General features: G+C 38.0%; 1 protein-coding gene across 2 annotated transcripts in view; it reads right to left on the bottom strand.

Annotated features, from left to right (window-relative positions):
* map3k22 (mitogen-activated protein kinase kinase kinase 22) overlaps positions 1–26,219 on the bottom strand; it is a 28,449-nt gene extending 2,230 nt beyond the window's left edge. Inside the window, exons 1-17 of one of the 2 annotated variants that reach the window (XM_087789923.1) lie at positions 25,894–26,219; positions 21,683–21,766; positions 20,524–20,568; positions 15,443–15,552; positions 14,844–14,881; positions 12,395–12,494; positions 11,969–12,085; positions 11,725–11,839; positions 10,003–10,136; positions 9,853–9,926; positions 8,457–8,518; positions 6,198–6,263; positions 5,261–5,425; positions 4,050–4,198; positions 3,791–3,922; positions 3,062–3,191; positions 75–252 (exon numbers count right to left, since the gene is read on the bottom strand). In XM_087789923.1, coding sequence (XP_087646049.1) covers positions 75–252; positions 3,062–3,191; positions 3,791–3,922; positions 4,050–4,198; positions 5,261–5,425; positions 6,198–6,263; positions 8,457–8,518; positions 9,853–9,926; positions 10,003–10,136; positions 11,725–11,839; positions 11,969–12,085; positions 12,395–12,494; positions 14,844–14,881; positions 15,443–15,552; positions 20,524–20,568; positions 21,683–21,701 — 1,634 coding nt within the window. In that variant the 5' untranslated portion in view covers positions 21,702–21,766; positions 25,894–26,219. The remainder of the gene's footprint in view (positions 1–74; positions 253–3,061; positions 3,192–3,790; positions 3,923–4,049; positions 4,199–5,260; positions 5,426–6,197; positions 6,264–8,456; positions 8,519–9,852; positions 9,927–10,002; positions 10,137–11,724; positions 11,840–11,968; positions 12,086–12,394; positions 12,495–14,843; positions 14,882–15,442; positions 15,553–20,523; positions 20,569–21,682; positions 21,767–25,893) is intronic. The other variant, XM_087789924.1, reaches the window with a different exon arrangement.
* Between the last annotated feature and the right edge of the window lie 690 nt (positions 26,220–26,909).

Below are 26,909 nucleotides of genomic sequence, written 5' to 3'. Positions count from 1 at the left end.
GATTGAATCGGTCAAAATGAACAAGAACACTAAATCAATCTCTAAGTGAAGCTAAATGTTAGACTTGTTCTCACCACACATCAGCCTTCCGGCCGTACCCCTCCCCGTTGATGACTTCTGGACTCATCCAGTAGGGGGTGCCAGTGACCGACTTCATTCCGGTGCCAGACATGCAGATGGTCTGGATGCGTTTGCTGGCTCCAAAGTCCCCAAGCTTCACATTCCCCGAGGAGTCTCTCAGGATGTTAGCGCCTGACGGAAACAAAACAAGCTCAGAATTAGTCATGTGACTCAAAAGGATTATCTCGGGTCTACTGGGACTTGCAGGACTTTTTTTTTTATTCTGGCCAACAAGCTTTAAAAAATAATAAAATATACCTTGAACAAATGTATGGAATTAAAAAGTTTTTTTTAAGAGAAGCAGAATTAAAAGTGTATTATGTATGTATTTTTCTCATTATTGATGAGGTCAATTTTATTTAAGTGTCACATTGCATTATGGGACATATTGTATATTATTTGAGACGTTTATACCAGAAAGACTTTATGTTAGTAGCCACATTATAACACGTTATTTGTTCAGGCTTTTCCCTGAATTTCTGGGACTCCTGTGTTTGTCTTATGTGTCTTGATCTTATAAAGTATATATTTTAACTGTGTATTGTTTTTGATTGTTAAAGCGCTTTGTGACTCTGGTCTAGAAAGGCACTTTAGAAATAGCCTTTACTTACTTACTTAACCCTGAATTGGCTGAAGTAGATGATTTTACTGTAAATACAGGTACATTTAATGCAAATGCAGAAAGTAAGCTAAGCTAGAAGCTTAACCTATTTATGTATAGCTAGTATTGATGTATATATTTACCCTTTTTAATGTGATATTATTATTATTATTATTAAGCTACACTAATAACAGATGATTTACTACATTGGGTTTGTTAAAACTCAAGCTCAGAGACCATTTGAGGCCCTTGAGTCGTGTCCATGATGCCTGCAGCCATCAAACTAGAGAATGTTAAAATCCTCACATGAAAGTCAAATACACAAACACAAAGGGTCAAGGCTAATTCGTAAATAGCAAAAGAGTTTTTCCTCTCCGTCATTGAAAAATGTTTTTGTTAAACTGTACAAAGACATCAGTGGTTTATTTTTTGACATTCTTAATTAGATATATTCTGATATGAAGAATCTGCTCCGCTCGTTTTCACTACAACAAATGTGGCCCTCTCTAAAAAAGGGCCGACAATCCTTGTACTAGCTGATGTAGCTGGTATGCTATGTAAACATGGATCAAGATCCATTTGTGGTTTGTATTTTAACATGTTAAAATAGATCAATGTTGACATAGTTCCCTGAGAAAAGAGGAGAAACAATTGTAATCAACATGAGCATGATTCATTGACGTGTCGATGATGACAAACAGCAGATGTACGACTCGTCTCCTCGAATTCTTTCACCTCAGCTGTAACTTTCCAACATGGAGCAACGTCTCTGCTGCTTCCTTCAGACGCTCCACTTGTTTGATCAGTGACTAATACGCACCAGTCCACACCCACTGGGAGCAAAGACGAGAAACTGTAACCTTGACCCTCAAACCGCTCACTTCTTCTGCCTGTTCCCACATTTCCGCTGGAGGATGCGAGAGAATAAATCACCGGGCCTGTGATTGAAATATTCGTGCCGTTCCTAAAAGCTCCCTGTGCTGACAGATTTTTTTTATAGAACTCACAGAGCCAGTCTTTTTTTTAACGCGTAAATGAACGTTGTATATTTCACACAAGTGGAAAAATCCCACCCAGTGACTCTCACTCACAACTCTCCTGAGGCCTCCTCTATCTTTTTTTTTCCACACCAGACGGTAAATTTCCCTCTTTGGTTGTTGTCTGACAGAAGAGGTAGAAAGCCAAATCATCCTGTGGCAGAACATTTTTAGAATCCGTTTCCACGAGGTTAAAAGTATTTGAAATTGGGGGCTGAAAATAGCAGGTTATTTCCAGGCTCCTGCTGCAGATGATGAATAACCAAATGAGCCACAATGAATGAGTTTTTTAGGAGCTTTTTAACTGATTTCACACGTTAACAAAGTCTCTCAGGAATTTTCTTCTGAAGGAAAGACTACTGAAAACTTTCTTTCTTGGCAGTCTCACGCTTCAAGCCAACAGTTTTCCATCTCTCTCAAAGAAAAATCCAAGACACTAAACATCAGTGATACAAAATGAATATTTTTCTTGAAAGACCACCTGATGACTTGGTTGCAGAAAATAAACAAGAGAGTTCTCTTGACGTTGGATCCAGTCAGGTTAAAGGTACTTCCATCCCTCGTCTTTAAGCTTTATCAGGCGAGTGTATAAATCAAAGTCCAAGTACAGTAAAACACAATTAAACAATTAAACAACTCAACAGTGAAGTGACCTTGTTTGAGAAAAAGTATGAATCCTCGTTTGTTGCACAACTTGTTGCTATATTTGTCGTCTGGTGTGTCTCTTGTTATAAATCGAACATCGCCACACTTCGCCTTGAAGCACAAACAAGCCTTCAGCTCTTTCCCTTTGTTTATTAAATTACCTTCCTGCATTTTTTAGGGACATTTTGTGATTTGCTTCGGCAGATTTGAGGACATGACCTCATGGGTGGGGAAATCAATGTCCATTGTAGGATGTTCTTTGAGGTCGAAATATAATAATAAGATATAAAGGTTGAAAAACTTAATTGTAGTGTGAAATTGCTCAATAATATGAAACTATCTATTAAAAACAATATTAAAATTGAGAATAATTATTAAATTTAGGTTTTTCTTTAATATTGTTAATACATCTTTCAATATTACTATCGCAATAATTTTAGTAGCAGACCAATCTTGTGCCTCTGCTGGAATAAATTGTTACTTTATTAATTGAATGGTTAAACACATCTTAAAATAAGCAGGATATACTGTAAAGAAATGTTTCTTTGGTTTAGACTTAAAATAGTGTGAAAAATCCTTTTAAAAATAGTTTAGATTTCAGTTTTTGTCCTTGTTATTATCTTGTGTGTACTAAACAGTCGTACATTGTCCTTTTTACCTTTGATGTCTCTGTGTACAATCATGTTGCTGTGCAGGTAGGAAACGCCTTGGAGGATCTGTCTGGTGTATCTTCTCGTCACCTTCTCCGTCAGAGCGCCGTAAGCTTTCAGCTGGTCCTTTATCGAGCCCTGAACACAGAAGTGGAAAGTCAGAAAATGAAAAATCTTTTCTATCACAGATTTCTATCACAGAAACAATTGTCTCAGCCTCAGAAAATGGTGGTGAAACAAGATTCGAACCTGAAGTGGACTTTTAGATGCAGTGTAACGTCTACTGTGTGCACACATGAGATGTGTCTTTCACATGCTGCTCTAAGCTACAAACATGCACTCCTGGAACACCTGAGACACTTGAGTGTGAAAACAAAAATGGAGTTATCCCACCTCAGCACTGTTGTCTTCGAGTGCGCCACTAAGATTGCTATCATCACACCACTGCTGTGTCACTCGCAACACATGCCATTTAACTTAAAGTCAACTCCACTAAAAACAAGCTCAAATATAAAATGTGATTAAGAAAAGAACATGAGCAACAGACGACAGCAGCTCATTAAGATGTTTTAGTGGGGAAAGTGAGCTCATAAAGTGCGTAGTTGTGCTGACATCACCCTCTGAGAACATACTTGTCGACAGCTGGTGACGATCGAGGATTCTTCTGAGCAGATGTGGAAAATATTGATCCACTTTCTATCTTTAAATGGCTGCGAACTGAAGACTGAAAGACTCACCCCCGGCATAAACTCAACGAAAATGCTGAGTTTTCTCTTTTCCATGTCCCGCAGACATCCGTAGTACTGGACGATCCTATCGTGACGTAAATTCTTCAGCAGCTGGATCTCGCACTCCAGAGCATTGACTTCCTGAACAACCAGGAGTGAGACAGATATACAACATTTTGAGTGATGTTTCCTCGTGGACTCCTTTTACACACGACAAAGACAGAACCAATGACTAACTGTGTTCACTCTCAGCTGCGGAAATGCTCACCTTGCTGGTTTCTTGACAGTCAGGGTCAAAGGGCACCTGCTTAGCGGCCAGCTCACGGCCAGTGTCGGCATCGTAGCAGAGGTAAACCTCGCCGAAGGCTCCTCGCCCGAGCAGCTTTCCCTGCCGCCAGTTGACCGGAGCCCTCGGAGCTGAAGAAACATTGAGACGGATGATGTTTATTTTCCCCTCAACTGTTCAGCAGACAGATTTGCTTTCAAAACCAAGGTTAGAAATGAACACTAATGCACGTCAAAATCAACCACCAGTCGAAACCTCTACTTCCTCTGCAGCTACAGCAGCCACATAAACCCACCGCAGATCCGGAGAGCAATAAATGGCTGAGACACTCAAATCCCTGAAAACTTGAGTCAAACATCCTCAGACAAAATAAAGATGTCAAAACAGAGATGGATCAATTATGCTGATTCCTTTGAGAGACCTCAAGATATGATTTGATATTTTCAACACACTGTTTGTGGCGGAGTAGCTCTGACTTTATGTGGTGAGACGTGTCGAAAGTTGGTCGTCTTCAATTATACTCGAACTTTAACACGTCACATGATAGGTACCAGTAGATGAGTCAATATTTAATTCATAATAAATTATGTGAAGAATGTGTTCATCTCTTCTAACTGATTTCTAAGTGATAAATTAATAATTTAAAATTGGGTTCATATATTATTAAAATTATAACCATAATATCAGCTAATAATCCACATTAAACCAACATCTAATTCAGCGTATCACATTTTCCCTTCAAAGCAATTATTATAAACTAATAATTGATGAATTATAAAACATTCATACAATACATTTGTTAAGCACAGCAGACTGTTGAATAATTCAACTTCACTAAAGCTTATAATTAGGACATAAAATCTAAAATTCTGAGAAATTCACAGTGATATCTCCCTAAGAAAGCTGTTTGAGTCAAATAAGAATCTTATTTTTAATGATTTTTTGCTTCATGGTGGAATAAAGTGCAAAGGAAAATTAAGTCAAATGAACTTTTTGAGAAAACTGGGGAATAAGAGTCCACTTAAAAGAAACAGTAAATCAAAAGGCATCTTGTTCTCTATTAGCATTGCAACATATTTATACTTCATTTCCATCAGTTATGATGTACCTTTTATATGTATGTAAAAGGAACATAACGATTTACAGCCCACAAATCCAACTCTGGTGTTGACTCTTCTTAAGGTCAAACTTACATTTGGCCGAGCCCCGTTGGCAGCCTTTGTCAGGGCTGCGCCCCAGTGATCGCAGGTCGCTGTACTGCAGCGTGCTGTCGCCATTATAACTGCGGGTGCGACTGGACGGAACCAGCTGGAACAGGTTTTCCTGTGGCATAAAGCTGCGCGGAAGTGTCCTACGACCTAAAATAACAATAAAATAGACATAAAAATCATTTCACACACATTTTTTCGTCTGCACTGCAGAAAATAAAGACACTATCTCCACACTTTACAGGTGTGTGTTAGCAGGAGCCGAGCAGCGCTTGTCACTTCGCCTCATTTCCCTTCAGGCAGGATACGGGGCGCTGTGTTTTTTTAAACAAGTTTGGGGTCATTGCAGGGAAACGTAAATCAATTGCAGCCAATGTTTCTCTCTGTCTAAGCAACATCCAGCAGATTGTACAATGAAAGACGCACATAGAGGTTCAACTAAATCTCACATAACCTAGAGGTGTGTATCGGCAATAATCAGGTGATACGATAGTATCACGATATAGGGGCAGGGATACTATATGTTTTGCAATATATTGCAATACTAACAAGGATGTATATGTGGCGATGTGTTGCAGAATTTACAAAAACAGACTCGGTCGTAATTGCTTAAATTTGTTCTGAAACCAAAATATGTCCAAACATCAGCTCAAAGGCTGCTGGAGTCAGCTGTATCCTCTCGTCCTCAGACATCAGCAAGATTTCGCCGGATGTCAGTGTTTCTTTAGCTTAGGAGGACGTAATGACTGCTGCCATCTAGCGGCCCGAATTTTAATTGCAACACAAAAATGAACAAACGATTTTTAAAAATGCATTTAATTGAAATTCGAAAAAAGACACAACACAGAAAATAAAGATGATGTCCAGACGACAATTATTCTTGCTGCATGTAAAACAGCTTGAAAACTTAAGAAGGACTTACGATCTCCGTAATCCTTGCTGCGATTTGGCAACTGAAACTGTCGAGGAAAAGTCCCGCCATGTCGTCCTAGAAGAGAGGAGAGGTAGTTTCTTTATTTCACTTCAAGAAGTCAAAAAAGGAGGGAATTCAACTGAGACTGGTGCCATACACAGATACCAAACTCTAAAACAATCCCCTCTGTGGGATGTTCTCTGGCTCGGGGCCTTTCTTGGAATGTTATATCTGCCATGTCGGTGTAGTGACAGATTTTCACACACAGAAGAAGTGTCCCAGCTGCCAGGAGAGCCGCTCATGTACGCCGGTGTAGCGTTAGCTCTCGACCCAGTGGAGCAGTAAGTGAAGACAGGTGGGGAGCTTTGCTGACGTAGGTGAACGCTAACACACACACGCCCACGTGCGCACACACACGGCAGCTTTAAATGGAGAGCAATGTAGCCATTAGCAATTGAAAGCAGCTGTCCTGACAGAAGAAAACCTCCCTCTGCACTGTTTTTGTGGCTGTATCCCATGGAGACGGGAGTTATTTTCTGTGTTTGGCTGCACCGAACAGAGAGGAAAAATCTACTCAGAGGGAACGATAAACAAATAGTGTAGCCCTCAGCAGGAAGGACCACAGTTCTGTACATCAGGGAATATGCATGTGTGTCGGTACGAGCACGTGCACGAGTCAATGGTCCGGCTGCACCTCGATGAAACTTTCACTGGTTTGTCCAAAGAGTTTCCTGAAGCCGTCAATCAGATGTCAGGGAGTCACATGGTGTTTCATTTGTAGGATAAAGATAATTGGATGATTCTTGACTGAAGCTGTGGAGGGTTTGCTTGAGTGTTTTTCAACCTTACACGTAGTACGCCATCCTCCTTCCCTTGTGGAGACGATATTATCTTATCTTCTGCACTACAGCCGGGAAGAGAAGATTTGGGGGACTGTACTTCCACTCTCAAAGTATTAACAAGCTACTGAGGATGAAGAAGCTGCTACAAGAATGATCTTCCCTTGCATTGTATATGGTAACAATGAAAAAATATGGTCCAGGGGCCATATATGGCCTTGGCCTGTATTAATCTGTCCCTCATGTAATCTGCAGAAACTTTAAACATTTATTAACTTCTCTTAAACTTTAGAAGTTTATCAGTGCCATCAGCATATAGACATTTTCATGAATTGTTTATAGAATTTCTTTTTAGAAAGTAAAATTATTAGTTCCACCATGATTGGTTGAAAGTCTGGTGGCATTATTATACAACAATTTTATGTTGAAATTGATGTTTCAACTGTTACGAATGGATTAACATGTATTTTTGGAATAATTTGAATTAGAATATCACACTCTATGTGTAAAGAAAATGTCTATCTTTTTTTAAATATTAATTTTAAATTAAATTATATAAAAAAGAATCATGCTTACAAAAAACAAAACTTCAATAAAAAAAGATGTTAAATTGAAACATTAAAAGGCGTTGATTAATCACCTTTAATTAATTTCAATCTGCAAATCTTACTTTAACCTAATCTCGTCTTGTATCCCAATATGCTGATTTATAATGACTATCATTTAGACTTGGACTTTTTAGCCAATATTTCAAACACTGTATCATAATTTCACCTCAGCTGCACACCCTCGTGTACGGATCTTTAACTCATCACTTAAAATCTATATGATCATAATAACATTGTTGTTCTTCTTTTCCTAACAGAAAGAGTCATTTACACTTGGCTGAACTTGATCCATTTATTTTCCTTTTTTTTTTTTAAGTTAAACTTCCAAATCAATTTGCATCATTTAAACTTTTCAAAAATGACACATTTCCAGTACAACAAAAAAGTTTGCAGTGTTCGACATCTTTTTCTGTGCACATATCAAAATAGTGGCACATTTGTGTATTTGGCACTTGCAATGTCATAATGACAGTGGGAATCTGAGCAGGAGATAAGTTCCACTTTAAACACTCGGATTTCTTACAGTTGCTGCTGGAAACAGCAGATTCTTCTAATTATAAAGAGAAAGGCAATGTTATCTGTCATTCTGCTTTCTTTTAATCAGCCTCCTGAAGGAAGAAGGACAGGCGAGCACCCGGGGGAGAAGGAGGGGGTGTAAAGGGTGAGGAGATGGAGGGGAGGAGGAAGGGGGGGCAAGATAAGAAAGAAGTAATGACTAGAGACAGCAGACTGGACCGTGTAACAATAAAGAGAAAAAGCGGTTCTGCACCACAACGTTTATTTGTATTTGGTTCGACTCATGTTTAAATCTTCAATCTTACCTTTGTATTCGTAGGTGAGGTTCAGGTAATTGTTGTCACGATTATTCTGGGAGAACGGTGGACTGAAACAACAAGAGAATGAGTGGTGAGACATCGGTCTTGGCAACGGACCCGGTCAGGCTAAAACTATGTTTTGTGTTAAACTTGGAAAATGTATATTGAAAAAAATATATTTTGATACAGTTATGTTGATATATTTGTTTATATATGTTGATTTTCAACCAGTTTTAATTTGTTTCCTTTTATCATAAGGCTGTGTTTTTGGGCAAACATGTGTGAAGCTCTGACCACTCGCAGAGAGTGACGTCTCAACTGACTGGAGGGTGACGTGGGGCCAAAGACCCTGGATAAGGGGCATGTGTGCCCGCTTGCAGGGAAAAGTTCCATGCACTGGTTTCCTGTCATTGTTCTGCAGCCTGGAGTCCAGATAAGCCTCGTGCAGGTAGAGTCATTTCCGGCCCTCCACTATCGCTCTCCCTCACCAGTACTCGTGCTCGTAGAGGACTTCATTTCAGTTCCAAATCTGTCTTTTTCACTCCTCTACTCTCACTCCAGGTCTCACTTTCTGACTAAATCTCACACCCTGTTTGTCTGAGATAAGTGATTGTGCACATATGGGCTGTGGATTAGAGTCAGACAGCCCAGGATGTGGATATTGTATCATCAAACACAATCACGCGTAGAGATTGGAACTTCATCACCAGCCAAAATAATTCATAATTAAACAGAACAGGAAGTTTTGCACTTTTAAAATCACATTTTTAGAAATCAAATGTATTTCTATGATGCAAAACCTGACTGAATATGCAAATAAACAATAAAAACACTCCACTTGCATTTCAGTTTTTACATACATGAGCAAATATTATTTATTCTTATTGAATCAAATATGAGATCGTTTATGACATCATAACATTTCGCAACTATTATTAGATTGAAATATTTTTTAAAGCTGTTTTATATTATAAATGTGAAAAAATAGATAAAAGGGAAAATGTATTCCTTGGCCTTTAACACAGCATGAGACTCGGCAGCTGTTCTTAGTGCCTTTTTCTTGTTTCATTTGCTTTTATTGCATTCACTTTTTTGTTTTTAACCGTTTTCATTTTGTGCAATATTTGATTTTCTTGTACACACTTTGTGTCAACTGTTGTTTTTATAAAGTGCTCTATGAATTGAGTTGAGTTGAGTTGAATGGCTCTAACTATCACTCCAAGGTAAACAACTGTTACCTAAATTATATATTTCAATTAAGATGGAAGAAAAAAGCAAGCTCAGCAAATGTTACAATCCAAAACATCCAACCTTAGTGACACAACTCAGAGCTGTGTCAAAAAAAAAAGCCTTTGAGATAAAAATAGTATCAATGCAGTTGTGTTCAGACAATGACACTCACCTGTCCAGCGCCTGATCGATTGACTGACAGCTACTTGACAGAGAGTTGTCTGCACTCCCGAAAGGGCCCAGCATCTGTAGTGATTTAGGAAGAGAAAAACCTTTAGAACTTGGAACAATTTTTGAGCCTCATTAGTAAGAACGCTCTTACATTCTGCTCCAGAGTCTCCGGGATGAACTCGCCCTCGCTGTGGATGCTGGTGTACGATCCCTGGCGTGCGATCTGCTGCTGCTCCTCTGGAACACTCCCTGGTGGCGGCGACGTCCGACCTGTGTGAAGGGAACCTGGGATGGTTGAGAGTGTGGAGCAAGGAAACAAGCAGGACAGAATTGAGTGAAAAGTGGGAAAAGGAATCAAGTTATATGAAGGTTGTGATGGACAGGAAAAGAGAAAACAAAGTGAAGAAATGAAAGAGGAGATTCAGCAACAATAGCATTGTTATGTATATAATAAAATGTGTATTTATTTAATTAAAAAGGAATGATGAAAAATGTTGATTATCGAAATAACTCTGACATATTGTTTTAAGAATGAGTAAAGAAATGAACCATTATTTTAATGTTAAGTTAAAAACTACATTTTAAGGAATAGATTGATTTGTTTTGCAGTTGTTTCTGTCCTCGGTGCTGCATCTATACATCACATCTCCACTCAACCATCCACTGCCTTCATCCGTCAACCATCATTAACCCTCCCACCACTCCACCTCTCCTCCAATCTGTCCTAAATCTGACTTCAGGATTGATGTAGTGCATGCACTTCCATACGCGTGGAGGAAGATGACAGCTCTGATGTCACTGGCGCTGCGTGACAAAGATTGACTACGACAGCAGACGTAAAGTGATTTCAGCTGCCATGCAAGGACGCAAATGCTGCTGCAGAGAACTGCACGCTTGAGATAACACTGACCTTTGCCAAGTAAGCCGGCGCAAAGTACATACATAGTATAAATTAAATACTTGAAAAACTTCTTCAATAACATCATTAAGTTATCATTTTGTTTGGCTTAAACTCATAAAAACACTGAACTTGTTGTTGCGGTCAGCTTGCAAATTCATTTGCTTAAACATCGACTCATAAAGTAATAGCCAACCAAATCATTATGACCCCCTGCCTAATACATTTAAAGTTGACAGTTCAATACATCCCAGCTCCGAACGATATTGCGCTGTTGTGTCCCTGAGCAGGATACTTGATTGACACAAATGATTGCTCCTGATGGTGAGCTTGTGCACTGCGTCGCAGCCTACTCCCATCATAAGCAATGTGGGTCAAGTGTCTCGCTCAGGGACAAAACGGGCAATATCGTTGACCTGGGATTGAACCGTCAACCACGACTACTAGTGTTTGAACTGGAAATGTTGGTATAAGGTCGCTTTGGAGAAAAGAATCTGCTAAATGTTTAACCTGAAGTTTAATTAAATGAAAATGAAGCAGAAGCATCAACAAATGCATTTAACTACTACATATAATACTGACCAGATATTTAGGATATGGAAAATGTAGTACCCAAAAGAAATCTTGCAAAACTCTTGCACTTGGATCATTTATAGCCAAGTTTTGAAGTGTAAAGGAAATCGCTGAAAGCTTTTTAGTGGTTGTTTCTTCAGAACAAATATGGTTTTAAAATAAATAACTGGGTAATCGTTTTTTTTATTTTTTTAGGGGGGTAAAGGTTAATGTAACAATACACTTTTTACCATTGATCTTTAAACCATCTTGGTGAACTTTCTCAGATTAGACAGGTAGTCATAATGTTATGGCTGCAGGTTAGACTGGCAGATTAAGATATATCCTGATGTGTGCTCAAGTCTGTGTCAATCATTATACACAAAAGGAAATGCGTTCCAGAACCGATGTAAGTTAACTCACCTGTCGAGTGCTTGCGAACTCTTTCTGAGCCCTTGAGCAAGGATCCTTTAAGATCTCCTAGGGAGCGTGCAGACCGCATCTCACTCTGTTTGTCCCTGCTGTTCACCTGTAGGTACTGCAAGGTAGAACAGCAGCTTAATAAAATGAGAGGGGAAGAACAGGAAGTGTAGTCCTTGGTTGCAATGACTACATCATGACATCAGGCTAACACCTGTCGGAATTAAAAACAGTATCGCAGACTCACATGGTTGTTTTTTGGGGTCTTCAACATTATCCTGAGCAGACCGTTAGCCCCCGAGCCGAGGCCCATATTTAACACGACCTGGTCCAGGTCCTCCTGAGTCTTCAGCGGCAGCAGCAACTTTAAGGATAAGAAAACATACAGCACATGACCTTTTGGCTCCCCATTGTTCTATAATGACGCCATCGTAGAACCGAGCGAGTGCATGATGGAGAGTGGATGTTGCTGCTGGCACTGCTCGTGGGTCTTTCACTTTTATGACACACAAAGTTCAACCTGTGCATAACTCACCGGCTCATAAGATGAAAAAACTGCTTTGAGACAACTGATATTTATTATAGCACACAAGACTACCAAGTCACATGACTGTGAAGTAATTTATAAGATTAAAAAACAACAGTAACTTCAGCATTTCTTCTCTTTTCTGACCTCTTTCTCCATGAAGAACATGTCCATCTGCTGACCGTAGGCCTCGTTCACTTTGTGCATGAGCTCTTTGATCTTCAATGGCCTCTGGAAAGGGATGATCCTGAGCAGCGAAAGAAAAATAACAACAGAGTCAGAGGTCAGAAAAAGCAGGTTGTGTTTTGTCTGGCTGCAACAAAGAGGTAAAAATAATAATAATGAGAGGGGAGGCCCAGAGAGGGGGGTCACTGGGGTCAAGGAGAAAACACTCCGACACAGAATCAGGACATTAATCAGCGGCAACAGGACAGAATTTTCTACTGAACGTGTGTTGATACGTTTGTGAGTCTGAGCTTTCCAGCCAGTGTTTTTGGGTTGCTTTTGTGTTTGTAAAACTTCACATGCATGAGTGTGCTTCCCAATCAGTGAGTGCATCGGACCGCTGTTTCAACACAAGCGGGCCTCCCGTCCCGGCCAGCACAAAGGCAGATGGGAAACTTCCTGAGAGGAAAGGGGAAAAAATATGGAGCGGCAGCAAAAGCAGCAGGATGTGTGTCTTTCCTCTCCTCTTTTAAAGAACGACGGAGTGAGAGATAGAGAGACACAGACATATTTACCAAGGGAAAATAATGAAGAGAGCCTGAGAAAATAACGAGAGGGAAAGAGCTTCTTGGACGTCAATCTGTCATCACACTGCTTTTGGATAATCTTCCAACTATCTCTTTATAGTATCATGATAAAAGGAGTTGTTTTTGTACTATCATTTCCTCATCAGAGGACAAGGCCAACTATCTTAATGACTGCTCATTGGTCTTCTCGTCGAGACAACGATTCAGGGAAATGGGAGGCCTGCAGATCAGAGGCAAACAGTAACACAACTAAACGCTCTCTGTCTCTGTTTATACTCTATGATGATGATGTGCTTGATAAAGTCGTGTTAGCGTTGGGGGGAAGGGCTGTGGAAAAAGTGGGGGTGTAAGTAAGATGCACTAACAGATATCAACTCCATCCTTTGAACCAGCATATATATAGAAATGTTACCTGTGTAAATAAAGGTTAATAATAATAAAATATTTAATTTCCCACGTCCACCATATGCTCATCAGGAAAGTGCTCTCAAGCTCAGTATAGAATCATTCAACAGTGCACAGGATTGCAATACTTTCATGACAACTTAAGACCGAAGAAGGAAACAACCTAAGATAAGATAAAAACTTTGTAATTTTCACTCAAAAATTCCAGAAAATGCTCACTTTGGCTATACAGATATGACAATATGTTTCAGAATAAATACAAGCCAGTGAAGATCCCTGGTTAAACCGACTTGATTACATACTTAAACCTCAATGATCCTTTATTAACATGTATTTAAATATTAACATACAAGGAATATAATTGTTGCTGTTGAACCATCTACTACATCCTTAGACGAGCAATACACTTAATCCAAAACCTGCTTTTTATTCAGGGGAAAATTTATAAAAAAAATAGATTTAATTCAAATTCCAAATTATCGGTCTCACATAGAAAACCACTTAAATATTCCAGGCATTATCATCCCATAGTTTCATGGCCTCTTTTAAACCTCTCAGTGAGGATGCAATATAAGGAGGTGGAGACTGGAGACCAGACGCGCTGAGCACCACCTGAAAACCACACTCTGAATATCAGCAGGAGATTTTAAGACTAATCTTGTGCCACACAACCGTTTTTCCACCAACAATTGCTTGACATAAATTATAACGTGGCCACACTTGAACCAACAAAAATACATATTATATATATATATATATGTATATATATATATACATATATATATATATTGTCATTTTGGTCGAGTTATGTCTAAGCCTAAAAAAAAAGATAGACTTCACAAATAACACATTAGCCTAGCTTCCTTTAATCTCCACTGTTCTGTGGTGTGTGAGGAAGAAGGAAGCGATATGACCGTGTCTTGTTGTCCTTGCTGAAGCCAATTAGTGCCGTGAAAAAGTGAAGAGCCCTATGAGATTCCTGGCTCTGCTGACGGAGACGTGCAATTTCTCCTGCTTTCCACCACAGTTTCATCACTACAGCCACAGCTCTGATGGCGATTTACAAGAAGATACAGTAGAAATGTTGCAAGGCGCTGATATGAAATAACGATCACAATTATCAGTTTATTTAAGTTTAAGGGCAGCAAAAGGAGGGTTATTTAGTGCTGTAGAGTAAAAGAGTCCAATAACTGCTTGAAGGACGTGAGGTGGAAAACTCTGGATTATTTTATTGAATCAAGCAGTTTAAGACTGTCCTATAGGAAGATTGTCTTCTGAGACTATTTTCCTGCAGCTTCTTCTAATCTGGCATGAAGCTGTGATCTCCCTGACACAAGATCCTACGCAGTGCAAATCAAAACAAAAAAAACAACCTCCCAAGTGAAGCTTTAGGTCTTTGACGGAGGAGCAGAACAAACAGTTTGATGGTTCCAACATACCGTTTCTCTCTCTCATGCTCCAGCTTGACTCTCAGATCCTGTGGAGGAAACACAACAACAGAGGGGAGTTATGGAAGTGGAAAAGTGATTCATGCATTTTATGTTGGATTTGGGGGACTGAATAAACAAAAACAATGAGCATTATAACAGTCTAATATGATGATAAATATTCTGTAATAGACAATAAAAGGTCATTGATCGTTACGAGGCTTTGTGTCATTTTTCTCCCTCTGCCTCACAAAGATAAGACTTTCCTTCCACCTGAGTATGACGACACCACACAATCTCTTTTTCCTATTCATAAAGTCGTGAGCTAAGAGAGCAGGAATCTGGAGGAGCCTGTAAGTCTGAATGAGGTCAGCAAACTGAATGAAAAATTAGATCGGAAAAGGAGGAAATGTGTCAGTATTTGTACTTTTTAGAACTAATTTTTAGACCATTATTTCTATTTTTTTTTTTTTTCAATGCACTACAAAAGTGAAGACGTTATACATGTGAAGTTGCGCATAAATTCATTTATTTAGAAATACATGCTTCTAAAAGATAAATAAAGCATGTTCGAGATTCAACTTTCCATGAAGAAAAGGGACACTTGATACCTGTTTGTACAGTAACGTCCTGTTCTTGGGCTTGTGGCTGTTCTGCTGTGAGTAACAGCGGCCCAGAGCTGCCAGGTCCTTCATGATGGAGTTGAGAGCGTCTTCGTCGTCTGCAGAGAAACCAAAATATAAGAGTTTCTACTTTCGTATGTGTGTATTCTGTTTGACATTCAACACAAACACAGATCCTCAAATTAAAGTTAAGTGAGCATAAGGAGTTCAAGGTTTCAAATCAACACAGACTTTCTTTGTCATATCTAAATTAATAAATATATCTTATGGGTTTTATTTATATATTTCTAATTAATCGTTTTAAAAACACATTTAAACCTGTATTTTAAATAATGTCATGTTTAAAACAGGGGGCTCTTAATGAGTAAAGGGAGTATGTCGAAATCATACAATAATCTTTATTTGCTTTCCAGAAATCTATATTCTTATAATTCTCATAGTGATTTAAAGGCTTTAACACAATAATCATAGAACAAAAAGCTAAAGTAATACATATAAAGTTGTTAAATAACTGCTGAAGTCAGAAGGCGGCAATGGAAAGGGAACCTTAACTCTTTTCCTTAAACAAATGATGAAAATCTGGGCAAACACTCAACCACTGCCTATTTAAAATATACTGTTTTGTCTGAGGAGAAAGCATCACAAAATCATAAAACAAATAATTGAACAACCAAATTATACTAAGTGTAGCCCCAGTATGACTAATGTTTCGCTGCTTTTTCATTCAGTGTTTTTAAATAATTGGAGCATAGACATTTTTTAAAGAGATTGCCATTTGAAAAATGTATATAACATTATCTTCACCAAATTCCACTGTCTCAACTTTCTAATAGCATTAAAATAAAAAAAATAAAAACAACCATTTCCTACTTGAATAAAGCACCATGAAGAAACCATTGAGGTGAATTTTTGTAATTTTGCCTATTTATTGGTTAATAACTGCAATAACAGTAAACAGCAACTCAGGAAATGAACAGCTCAAATAAACAGAATAAATACAAAGTCAGGCAATAACACTGATCACGGTTCATAAGTAGAAATCTCTGAGTACTCATTGAGGAACTCAAGTTGTCAACAACTCAAACAGGAAGTCACTGACACACCAGGACTTCCATATTCAGAAAAAAATGGTATCACTGTTCTGTGTCGGTGACAGCAACGACGAGTGTTTTTCCCTCTAAAATTGATAAAATCATCATATGATATTCATGTGCTCGCTTAACAGATGATTTCCACTTCTATTTGATATGGTCTGCAAAAAGGGAATATATTGCATCAGGAGTGTGTGCCTTATGTAAAAAAAAATACACCTATCTATTTGGGATTTTTCTAGTACCTCGACAGTCATTCTATTTTTCTTTAGTTATTTTATCATCATATTGAATCTATTTTAAATCTCAACTGCTGTTTTTGGTTAACTTTTTACTAACGTTTATTGAGTTAGTAGAGGCTGAAAAAGAGTTAGAGAAATGATTATTAAATTGCTTTATAACACAATAACGTGAATCCAATCAGCCATTAGAGTTTATTAATGAGACCATAGGATTTTAAATCGAGAATTCAGACAAAATGATATCTTTTAGTTGACAAAATTGAAATGTTGCCTTTTTTGTTGGTTCAAGCCACCAAAGCCAGTGTGACGAGGTGTTGATAAATACATATAAAAGAGTTATGTATAAAAGTACAGTAAAGTTCCAGAAGGTTAAGTGTGTAGTTAACCAATGGTATTTGGACTAAGGCATGACTGATAAGCACACCTTATTGGTTCATAAATGCACATCTGAGTCACCAAAGAACAAAAAAAGGAGTGCCAATGAGCAAGAATAACACCTTGCAAAAGGTCAAGTCGATGACGGTGATTTTTGGTTTATAGACATTTATAATCTACATATGACCCACCTTAATGTTTTGGGAAACCTGGGTTATAGCGAATATAAGGTATAAAAGTACAAGTCAGTCATACTTCATTTAAACACGTGTTCGTAGAGATTGAAAGGAAGCGGAACTTTTCTGTCCGACTGGCTGTTTTAGTTCCGCCTGCTGGTTGGGAGGTCCAGACTACCCAGTTCTCTGGCAGTCAAGGATACGAAACAAACAGCAGAGAATGTCTGTGTCTGTGAGCGAGTGTGAGGCCTCTACTGTAAACTATTTATAATAACACAGGCCTTGCTCAGTGCCTGAGAAACAAGAACAACCCTTTATTCACCTTCATTCTTAACAAACCTTTACTCTTAAATTCACAAGATTCAGGGGTATTTTCTGGACTTTTTATGAACATGCACCAAGAAAGATAACAGCCATCCCACCATGGATCCTCGTGGTAGATAACTACCCGCAAAAGCTGCCTAAAGGGCTGTAATAAATTCTGTCCCGACATCACCATGGAAACCACACACACCTCCACAACAACATTGCTGTTTTTTTTGTTTTTTTATTGGTGACCAGTGTTGAGGTTCACCACAGAAAATGAGGAGCTGGAAAATATTTATGTCATATGTCAAAGAAAGTATCAACGGAAGCTGAAGAATGTTCCTTGAAACAAATGAAAAGGTTTAGTGACACCTGAATGTAATGGCTTCTCAATAATCATAGTGTTATGATTCAAAATTAAATAAATGAAGAGGCAAGATGGGATCAAAACTATTAATTGAGATTAGGGATTTTTTTTATCCGAATAACATAATTATATTCTTGAATTTTATATTTGTGAATGCATGAAAGTCTGTCTTTGAACCACATTCAAGCAAATGTTTTAACTTCACACAGACTAGAATACTAGTTGCCGCGGTTAGACTTTTCCATGACCACAGACTATTCCAGCCACAGCATTTCATTCTTAAAGTGACTTTCTTTCTTTCGTCTTCTCTCGCCTTTGCTAAAATCTGACTGGCCTGAGAAAAAAGGGGAATTCCAGGAAGCCAAGCGAAGTGAGCGGCATTACTCAACTGAGGTCGATTGCTCAGTGTTGCATCAGCAGTCGCTTCTTCTTGTTTTTGTACATGAATGCAGAAGAGTCTGAGGTACAGATCACGCTCCAGTTCAGGTTATTCAAGGTCTCAAACATCAGACTTTAAGAAAAAAGTTAGCAAACACGAGTGCAGGTGAAAACTAAGCACATACGCAGCACTGGATCAAGACGCTGAGGGGATTTCCTGGTGCTGAGAGACACATCATGGCAAAGGCATTCAGCAGGCTGAGCTGCTTCAGCCAATCATGTCTGCAGCAGCAAGAGGTCAAGCAGTGACTCACAAACTATTTTAGCAGTTTTTTAATAAGATAATTTGTGTTTAAAGAGTGTAATTACGAAACACCAAAGTTAATCTCTAACAAAATATTCCTCTGACGTAACCCAGGTATCAGGTGTGACTTCAATGTTTGTTGAACATCTAAAGTGCCTGCAAACACTTCCCACGCTGCTAAGTGTTACCGCCTCACTGTAATGGAAAGAGTTGAGTGTTGAATTCTTGTCAACGTTTTGGCAAAAACATGCGCTTTGACAGTTAAACTGCAGCAGACGTCACACCAGCATAACCATTTTAAATCAATACTAGAAATAATTTCAGGGATTAGTTGGTTAAACTTTCTACGGAGGTCCTTGTTTTAATGCATTACAAACAAATTCATAAGACATCAAAATATATGTACAAGGCTTTATAAATGGTGTTATGACGGTTTATAATCATGTTTGTCAAGCTTTATGAAGCGTAAGTGGTGGATGTTAAGAGCTTTAAGTGAATCACTGTCTTGTAGTGTAGTTGTAAGTTGAATTTACACATAACACTGGATTTAGCTGTTTTGTATATCTCTTCAGAATATAATATTATGATATTTGTAATGTATTCCAATTTTACTATAACCTTTTAATGTCCATCACCAATAATACCTGTTATATGTTGTCATACATGATAATTAACTTCTTCTATAAAGCCTTAAAATATATTATACTTGTCTCATGAATGTGCTCATAATGTAATATACACAAGACTTCATAGAGAGTTTTTCTTCAGGGTCTTCATGAACTAAATAAAGCTAATAATTACCCAATGTTGTTAGAAATTAGCCTAACTTTCTATCCAGGGAGCACCAGCTAACCCAATTGTTTTTGTATTGTGTTTAATCTTCTTACAAGCTAATATGCAATACTATATGAAAGGTTATATAATCGGGCAGTGATCAATTTCACTTACACACATACAGTACATTCATTAAGTCAGCAAATATTAAGTCATTCACTTTCTACTGCTCACTCCCTTATCAGGAATCCCAGGGGGCTTGAGCCTATCCCAGCTGCTCAGGGCAAGAGGTGAGGGATACCTTGACTCGCTGCATAAATACTCAAATTATACTTTATCATTCTGTTGTGATCTACAAGACCTGTGGAGAATGAGTGCAGTCTAATGATGCAAAATAGAATTCAAACAAGAAACATGTGAACTGGAAACATTATATGAGAAGAAAAGAAGGCAAATGAATGCCAAAGCAAATATGCCGGCAATCCTTTTAATGTGGTTTCTTGACGATGTTGTGCCTTCATTTTTTATTTGCTCTGTGGTGGAGACAGTATTTTAAAAATGCGTCATGTGCTATAAGAAGGCCTTCACTGTACCAGCAGGACAAATCTTTAATGGAGATTTTAAAGTTTAACAATAAGAACTAGATTGTTGTTTTTTACATGTTAAACAAATGTCTGCAATACAAAATCTCCAACATGATTTAAGTATGTATGACCAGTTGTTACATATTTGCTTTTTAGTACCATGTTGCTTTTTTTAAAACTTTTTAAAAAACAGATATTCCCTGCACCAGGTACTTCACAATTGTATAAGACTGTTAGGCAGGGATTTCAGAAAAACTTATATAGCAACTACTAGAATTGTGGAAAAACATTTTCATAAATGATATTTAAATTAACATTCGAATGTGACGCATTTTAGTAAAAAAACAACATTTATATTGATGAGCTGACTCTCAATAAACAACCACTTTCTAGTCTCTTTACATCATTTTAAGTAATCAATAGAAGTATCTATTTTGAAGGAAATGAATCGGAAGACAACAATTGTTCGTACCTTGTGAATTCCTGTGTTGTCCAGGTCCATTTTGAAGACCGTCATCTGCGAAGAAAGGTAAGTAAGTAAGTCATTTATATTTGTAGAGCGCTTTTCTAGACCAGGGTCACAAAGCGCTTAACAATCAAATTAATACCCAATAAAATATATAATTAAAAGGTCAGGATAACACCGAGAACAACACAGAAGTCTCAATCAGGGTCAGACCATATATCTTAGAGGGGTTTACTACAGCAGACTAAAACTGCATTTTTTTCTAAATGATCTGAGCTGGTTATCAAGCCATCAATAATTACTCTTCGGCAAGGTTGCTAAAATTCTTGGTCGTTTCCTCTTTCGCTCACACATTAACCAACAACATTCCACTCAGCAAGAGGTACACAGAAACTAGATCTCGTATCGCAGGGTTCTGCAGTCATGTATCTCACTACGTCATCCAGCAGTAAAAAAAAAAATCACCATAAAACTATTTATTTGGTTCACTGTATAAACCAAACATATCTCAAATATCCATTAGTACTGTGTCGACTTCACTGTGCAGATAGATGCAACCTCAGAAGTATAAATACCTGTCTCTAAGGTTTCACAACAGGTTCTCAAACATTTGACTCCAATACGAAATGAGCTCCACAATCCAGATGGGAAAAAGCATCTTTTTATTTGAACTCTGATGGAAGAAAAACTACTTTGTTTAAGCTTCTTTGAGGTTTACGTCTCTTCGTTAATGAAACAGAATGCGCACATGTGTGTGTGTTTAGTTCACTTACAGATCACAAAATTATTATTTTTTTTACAAATGAACATAACTATTCTAACTACTATACTAAGTTAAATAAATAATTAATGTAGTTTTGTTCCGTTTTAGAACTGTATCGTTATTTTAAAGCTCTAAAATGAAATAACCAAATAATGTGATGTTTATTACAAGTAGTAGCTGCAACAATGGGTTTCATATCACTGAGTGTTTTGAAACGGTAGCTAGCAAAATAGAAAAACAGGATTGGTAATATCAACAAAAAGGTTCAAACATGGTGGGCACATCTGCAGCTGCAGCCTCCTCACACTTTTTTCTCTTTAGATTTGTTCCTGTCAGCGCTTTTGTCGTTCCCAGCATCCGCTCAGGTTTTAGTACAACAACTTTCTTTCCACAACTACTCACCCATGTTTACTGTCATCATCAGGAAGTGGCCCTGGTGAACTTGAGCACGAAGCTCAACTTCTCGTTGTGACTGGAGTCTTCAACCTGTGAATGCAAAACAAGTTTAGACGTCCAGCAAGCAATGTCACCTTTCCTGCAGCGGTTCTCCAGATATCGCACGAGAACTGGAAAAACAGGACACAGGTGGCCGTAGCAACAGAAAAGTTTGTATTCTCTTGGTATTTATAAAAACACACCATTATGTACCCCATTCTGCAAGAAAAACGAACAGATTGATGTTGATATTTACTCTGACAAAGTCACTGTTTTCAAATCATAGACCAAACACAACAGTGAAGGTCCAATGTTTGTCAATGGTGAGGTGTTTTCATTTTTGATTTCACAAGAAGCATTGATGACTAGTTAAGGTGTGAGAAAAGATTAATACACAGATAAATCATGATAGTTTTTTCACAATACTAGCATAGAATCCTTATTTTGCCTTTAAATCGTATTTCGATTTTATAACGTTATTTTTATGGTTAACATTTCAGTAAAGTCTGTATTAAATATAATAATTATTTATACACAGTTAACATACACAGATTCACATGTTTGTTCATTTCTGTGTTACTATTATATCCAATACACACTTGTAAAGCATTGTTTAGTGTCAACTTTCTTTGACTGTTGTGGCCCATTCTGGCGATAAGAAAAGAGACATGCATGGAATAAAAGAACCTTTTCAAGCCTTGATATTTTGAGTGAACTTCAAACACTAGTGGTGAAGTCACTCTAATCTGTAGGCCTTAACAACTCCCATTGATTGATGCATGAAAAAAGGCTTGATGTTTTCTTTTCCACTCAATTTCCTTTTGTCAATCTAAAAGGACTTTCATTTCCAGGATCGACTCTTACACACTAGAGCATGAAGAGATTAGGCAAGAGTAGCATTCAAGTTATAGGCCGTAGTCCAGTGATCCTTATTTGAAGCTTCTGAATAGTGCATCAGGGTCCCATGTAACCAACCATGGCTGCATGAACAGTCTCGGGCAGGATGCAGGCCTATATATATTTCCTTATTTTGACATTTTTTATATAGGTCATCTAAAAAACAAAAACAAATGCCTACAATACTATTCAACCTCATGCCCCTCACACAACTGTTTAACAAATAACAAGCTAAATGCATGATTTTAACAATATTACAGATACAAAGCAATCTCTCAAACAAAACACTTTTTAAACAATTCTTATTTCCAGACCATAAAATCAGTTGTGTCATGTTTTGGAGATATTTATGTCAGTATTTACTTTCTGCCCCTGATTAGAGTCCCTTGGCTTACGGAAATACTTATACAGTGGTGGAGGTCGGTCCCAGAGGCAACACAAGAGTTAAGAGATAACACAAGTGCTTTATGAAAATTACAAAATATTTTCTCTTTTACTGGAACTTCATCTTTATAGGAATTTAAATTATATATGATATTCTTAACACTAGAAAAAAAACATCTTGCAATGTCAACTAAATTATAATCCTAAAAATGCTCTTAAAATATTGCAAACAAGATTAAATACTAATTTAATTCATGCAGTGGTATAAAAAAGAGGTCCACCATTTGGAATTATTCCTCGTTTTAAACAATTCCATTGTAGTTCAGAGCACAAAAATGATCTTGAAAGAATACTTTGGAGGGATTTAATATAAAAATAAAAGCATATTTACAAGAAGACAAAAGGAAAAGGTGCTTTACTAAGAGAAATTGGATGATCTGCATTGTGTCAGTAAGATGAAAGAAGTTGACAAGACTCACAAAACAGGTGGTCTCTGAAACCCATGCCAGCTCTGCCACACACAGAAACAAACCAGCCCGTGTCCCCTGCCAGTCAGTCACCAGATGGCCCATCTGTTTGGCCCCTATGCCCAGCATGACGCCCAGCTAGTGTCGGCCACTGATCACTAGCCCAACGTTCCACCATTTCTTGGCTGCTGGATGACTCGGCAGACGCTCTTGTTGGAGATCAAATGCTCCTCAGAAACACTCTTGATCCGCGGCTGTAAGAAAACAACGTCTCCCTCCTTGACTGGGTGATTTCCTCACACGCAGAAGAGTTGATGCAATGGTTTTTTGTTCCACCAGAAGATGTGATGAATATGGACTTCATTAGAAAGTGAATGGTCTAAACCCAGTTCCTGAGCCCACCCACTCTAATTCTATTTTCATTGCAACAATTAAACCTGCCAAGAGTGTGCAGGCAAGCACGTATTAACATTACGCACACACTGACATCATTGTCTCAGTGAAAACAGACCAGAGCTCTCGGAGGGAGACTCCCCCATGTGGGACTGGAGAAGTTAAGCTTGTGTGACCTCATGTTGCTGAAGAAATACTTGGTGAAACCCCCAGAAAAATTGATGGCTCTGCGAAGGCATTCCCCCTCAGTTTTGAAACACAACTTTAAAAAAAGATGGTGAAAATCTGGACTTTGTGAACAAAGTCATGCTAAAGATTCAATATTGATCAGTCACCTTGAAAAAATGGGGTTTCATGTTTTCTCTTTACATGTCATACATGACTGACGTACAGTGCTAATTCCTACATAAAAATCTATGGTGAACCTACTTTAAATAATAGCTTATTTCCTTGTTTGATAAACATTGTTTTAGTTTGCTTGGTTTATGATTAAGGGACAGAAGAAGCTCAACACAGACAGGAAGTACAGGATGATAAGTAAGACTTTGGATAATTGCCTGACTTCAGAGGTCAGCGGCGGGGGAGTCCTGAACCACCAAACACTCACTCTCAGCGATGAGTCAGAAGAGTCCTCATAGAAGACTATCCTGGGAAAGAAGAATACTAGACCAGAGTTCCCATGGAGGGACGGAAGGACTTTGGAGAGTGTAGTCTGGACATTTAACTGTAAAATATCAATCACACTTTTGCCCTTCAATACTTTAACAAAGTAATAAAGACTCTCTATAGATGGCGAATTCATTTGAAAAGATTTTATGTTCCAACAAATCATCTCACTTGGAAAGGTAAAGCATGTCTTCAGTGTCCAGCTGGTCCCTGCAGCATCATGGATATTGTCAATGTAAAAACCGTTCCATCGGAATCGAAACATCAATGTCAACATTTTCGACATATCTCCTCCATCTTTTGAGACTGACGTATATCCTGGCAGACAGGAAGTAGCATATTCTTGCAGCATGTTATCTTGTGAACATTCTGAGTATTCAACCTTCACTCATGTGTTTTAAAGAAATAGTATTGAATTTTTTTTCATGAACCTGAATGTCAGTATTTTAGAGTTGGGGTTGTTCAAATACACGTTGTAGAGACAACATCCCATCATCAACTTCTTAATAAAAAGGTAATTTAAACTATGGCTTCTCAGAGTGACCACATGTTGCATCAATTTACTCCATTATTGATGCATTTAGCTTAATAAATACAATGTAAAACATTTATCTTATTTTTACTTGTTGATCTTTATATTAGTATACTTAATTATTTTATCATCAGCCTCATATTCCAATAGACTTAAACATTCTAAATAAGGAAGAGCTGTTCATCTTTGGGGTTTTTTACTCATTGCTAAATCCTATTGTGTATAAGGACAGTGACGACACATGTGGCACAGATGAGTACACACAGGTTTCCATTGAAAGCTAATACACATCATTTCCATCTGACATGTTGGGCAAAGATAACTAATAGGGTTCATGGATGCAGTTGTGGAGGACATGGACACAGTCAGGTCAGGTTGAGTTGAAGGAGGTTGAATTGTCGTGGCACCCATGATAAATAAGATTCCTAAAATGTCTCAAGACATGTCATGAATAAAAACCACTTTTAAAATAATTGATCTCTCGTCATTCCTTTTTGTCTATTGAATATTTTGCATTCAGTCTGGCTCTACCAGTTCCTCTACGCAATTCTATCTGAATAGTAATAACAGAAATATTTAGATACATTTTCTCACTTGATCACATCTTTAGATCTTCATTACCATTGTGAACTAAAAAAACAGCAAATATTTATATAGTCAATCAAATACGGTCAAATAAATATACACGTTATGTAGTACACAAGCAAACATGCGTTTTTCACAACACAAGTGTTTATGAATAATTGTACAAGCCCATGATATTTGGTCAACAAAACCAATGTCATAAGTTAGTGTTAAAAAAAAGCAGCAGACTTGAAGAAATGTTTTCTTAACTTTACCTTGTTATCTTTGGGATTCCATGGTAAAACTCGTCTGCGGGGTGACTGGAGAGGGATTTGTTGAAGTAAAATAGAGAAAAGTGTGGAAAACAATCCAAACTGATGCGAGAAAACCCTCCAGAAAAACCGCGGCTGGTATCCGGAAACTGCTCTGGAGCGGAGAGCAGGAACAACAAACACTCAGGACGGCAGGAATGTGTCTTCTTCCTGCCTCGGCATTATTCGCCGCTTCTCTTCGACTTGGATACGATTTTTAAAGTGAGAAATCAAAGAATGTCGCGCAGTAAAGTTGTGTCGCCGCTCGTGTTCTGCGCTGCTGTGGAAACCTGACTTCTCTCCTCTGAGGAGAGACTCTGACGTCAGCAGTGACGTATCTGACAGTCGGGGCGCTCTACAGCCCGGCTGTGACCTATACTGCCATCTAGTGTACAAACGCGAACATACTCGTATTGCACTCCTGAGAAATGTAAAATAAATATCCTCATAACTTTATATTATACTTAATTATACACTTTTATTTGATGTTTATGCAGATACTTGATTTGATGAATTGCTCCCTAAATAAAGCAGAATATTCTGTATGTACCAATAATAATCCAGGAAGAAGAAAGTCTGTTTTAAAATATCTATTTTCAGTTTCATGTTCTCATTTTTAGCACATTATTTAGCCTACCCCGTCCTTTCCTGAGAACTAGAAGAAATTTGAGACTCAGGTGAGAAAATATAAATCGCAGCATCATAACTGTAATTTTAAAGGCTATCACAAGTTTGGAATGACATCTTTTGACCTCTTCCCAGGATCACTGATATTCACATCTATGTTGCATGATGAGCAGACATGGCCTTCTCTGTGTACAACTGCAGCAGTGAAAAGAATTTCAAGTGGACATTTGCATCTCCCTGCGGACCAACAGCGCTTGTAGATGTCTGTTCTGCTGAACTGAGCAAGTGATGAGATTCATGTACCACTTTAATGAACAACTGGAGGATCATTTTAATAGCAATAATAATGTGTG

Source organism: Callionymus lyra, chromosome 4 (genome assembly GCF_982586985.1).
Source record: "Callionymus lyra chromosome 4, fCalLyr1.hap1.1, whole genome shotgun sequence".
NCBI classification, from domain to species: domain Eukaryota; kingdom Metazoa; phylum Chordata; class Actinopteri; order Syngnathiformes; family Callionymidae; genus Callionymus; species Callionymus lyra.
The sequence above is the reverse complement of the archived record's forward strand: the minus strand, read 5'-3'. Positions and strand labels throughout refer to the sequence as shown.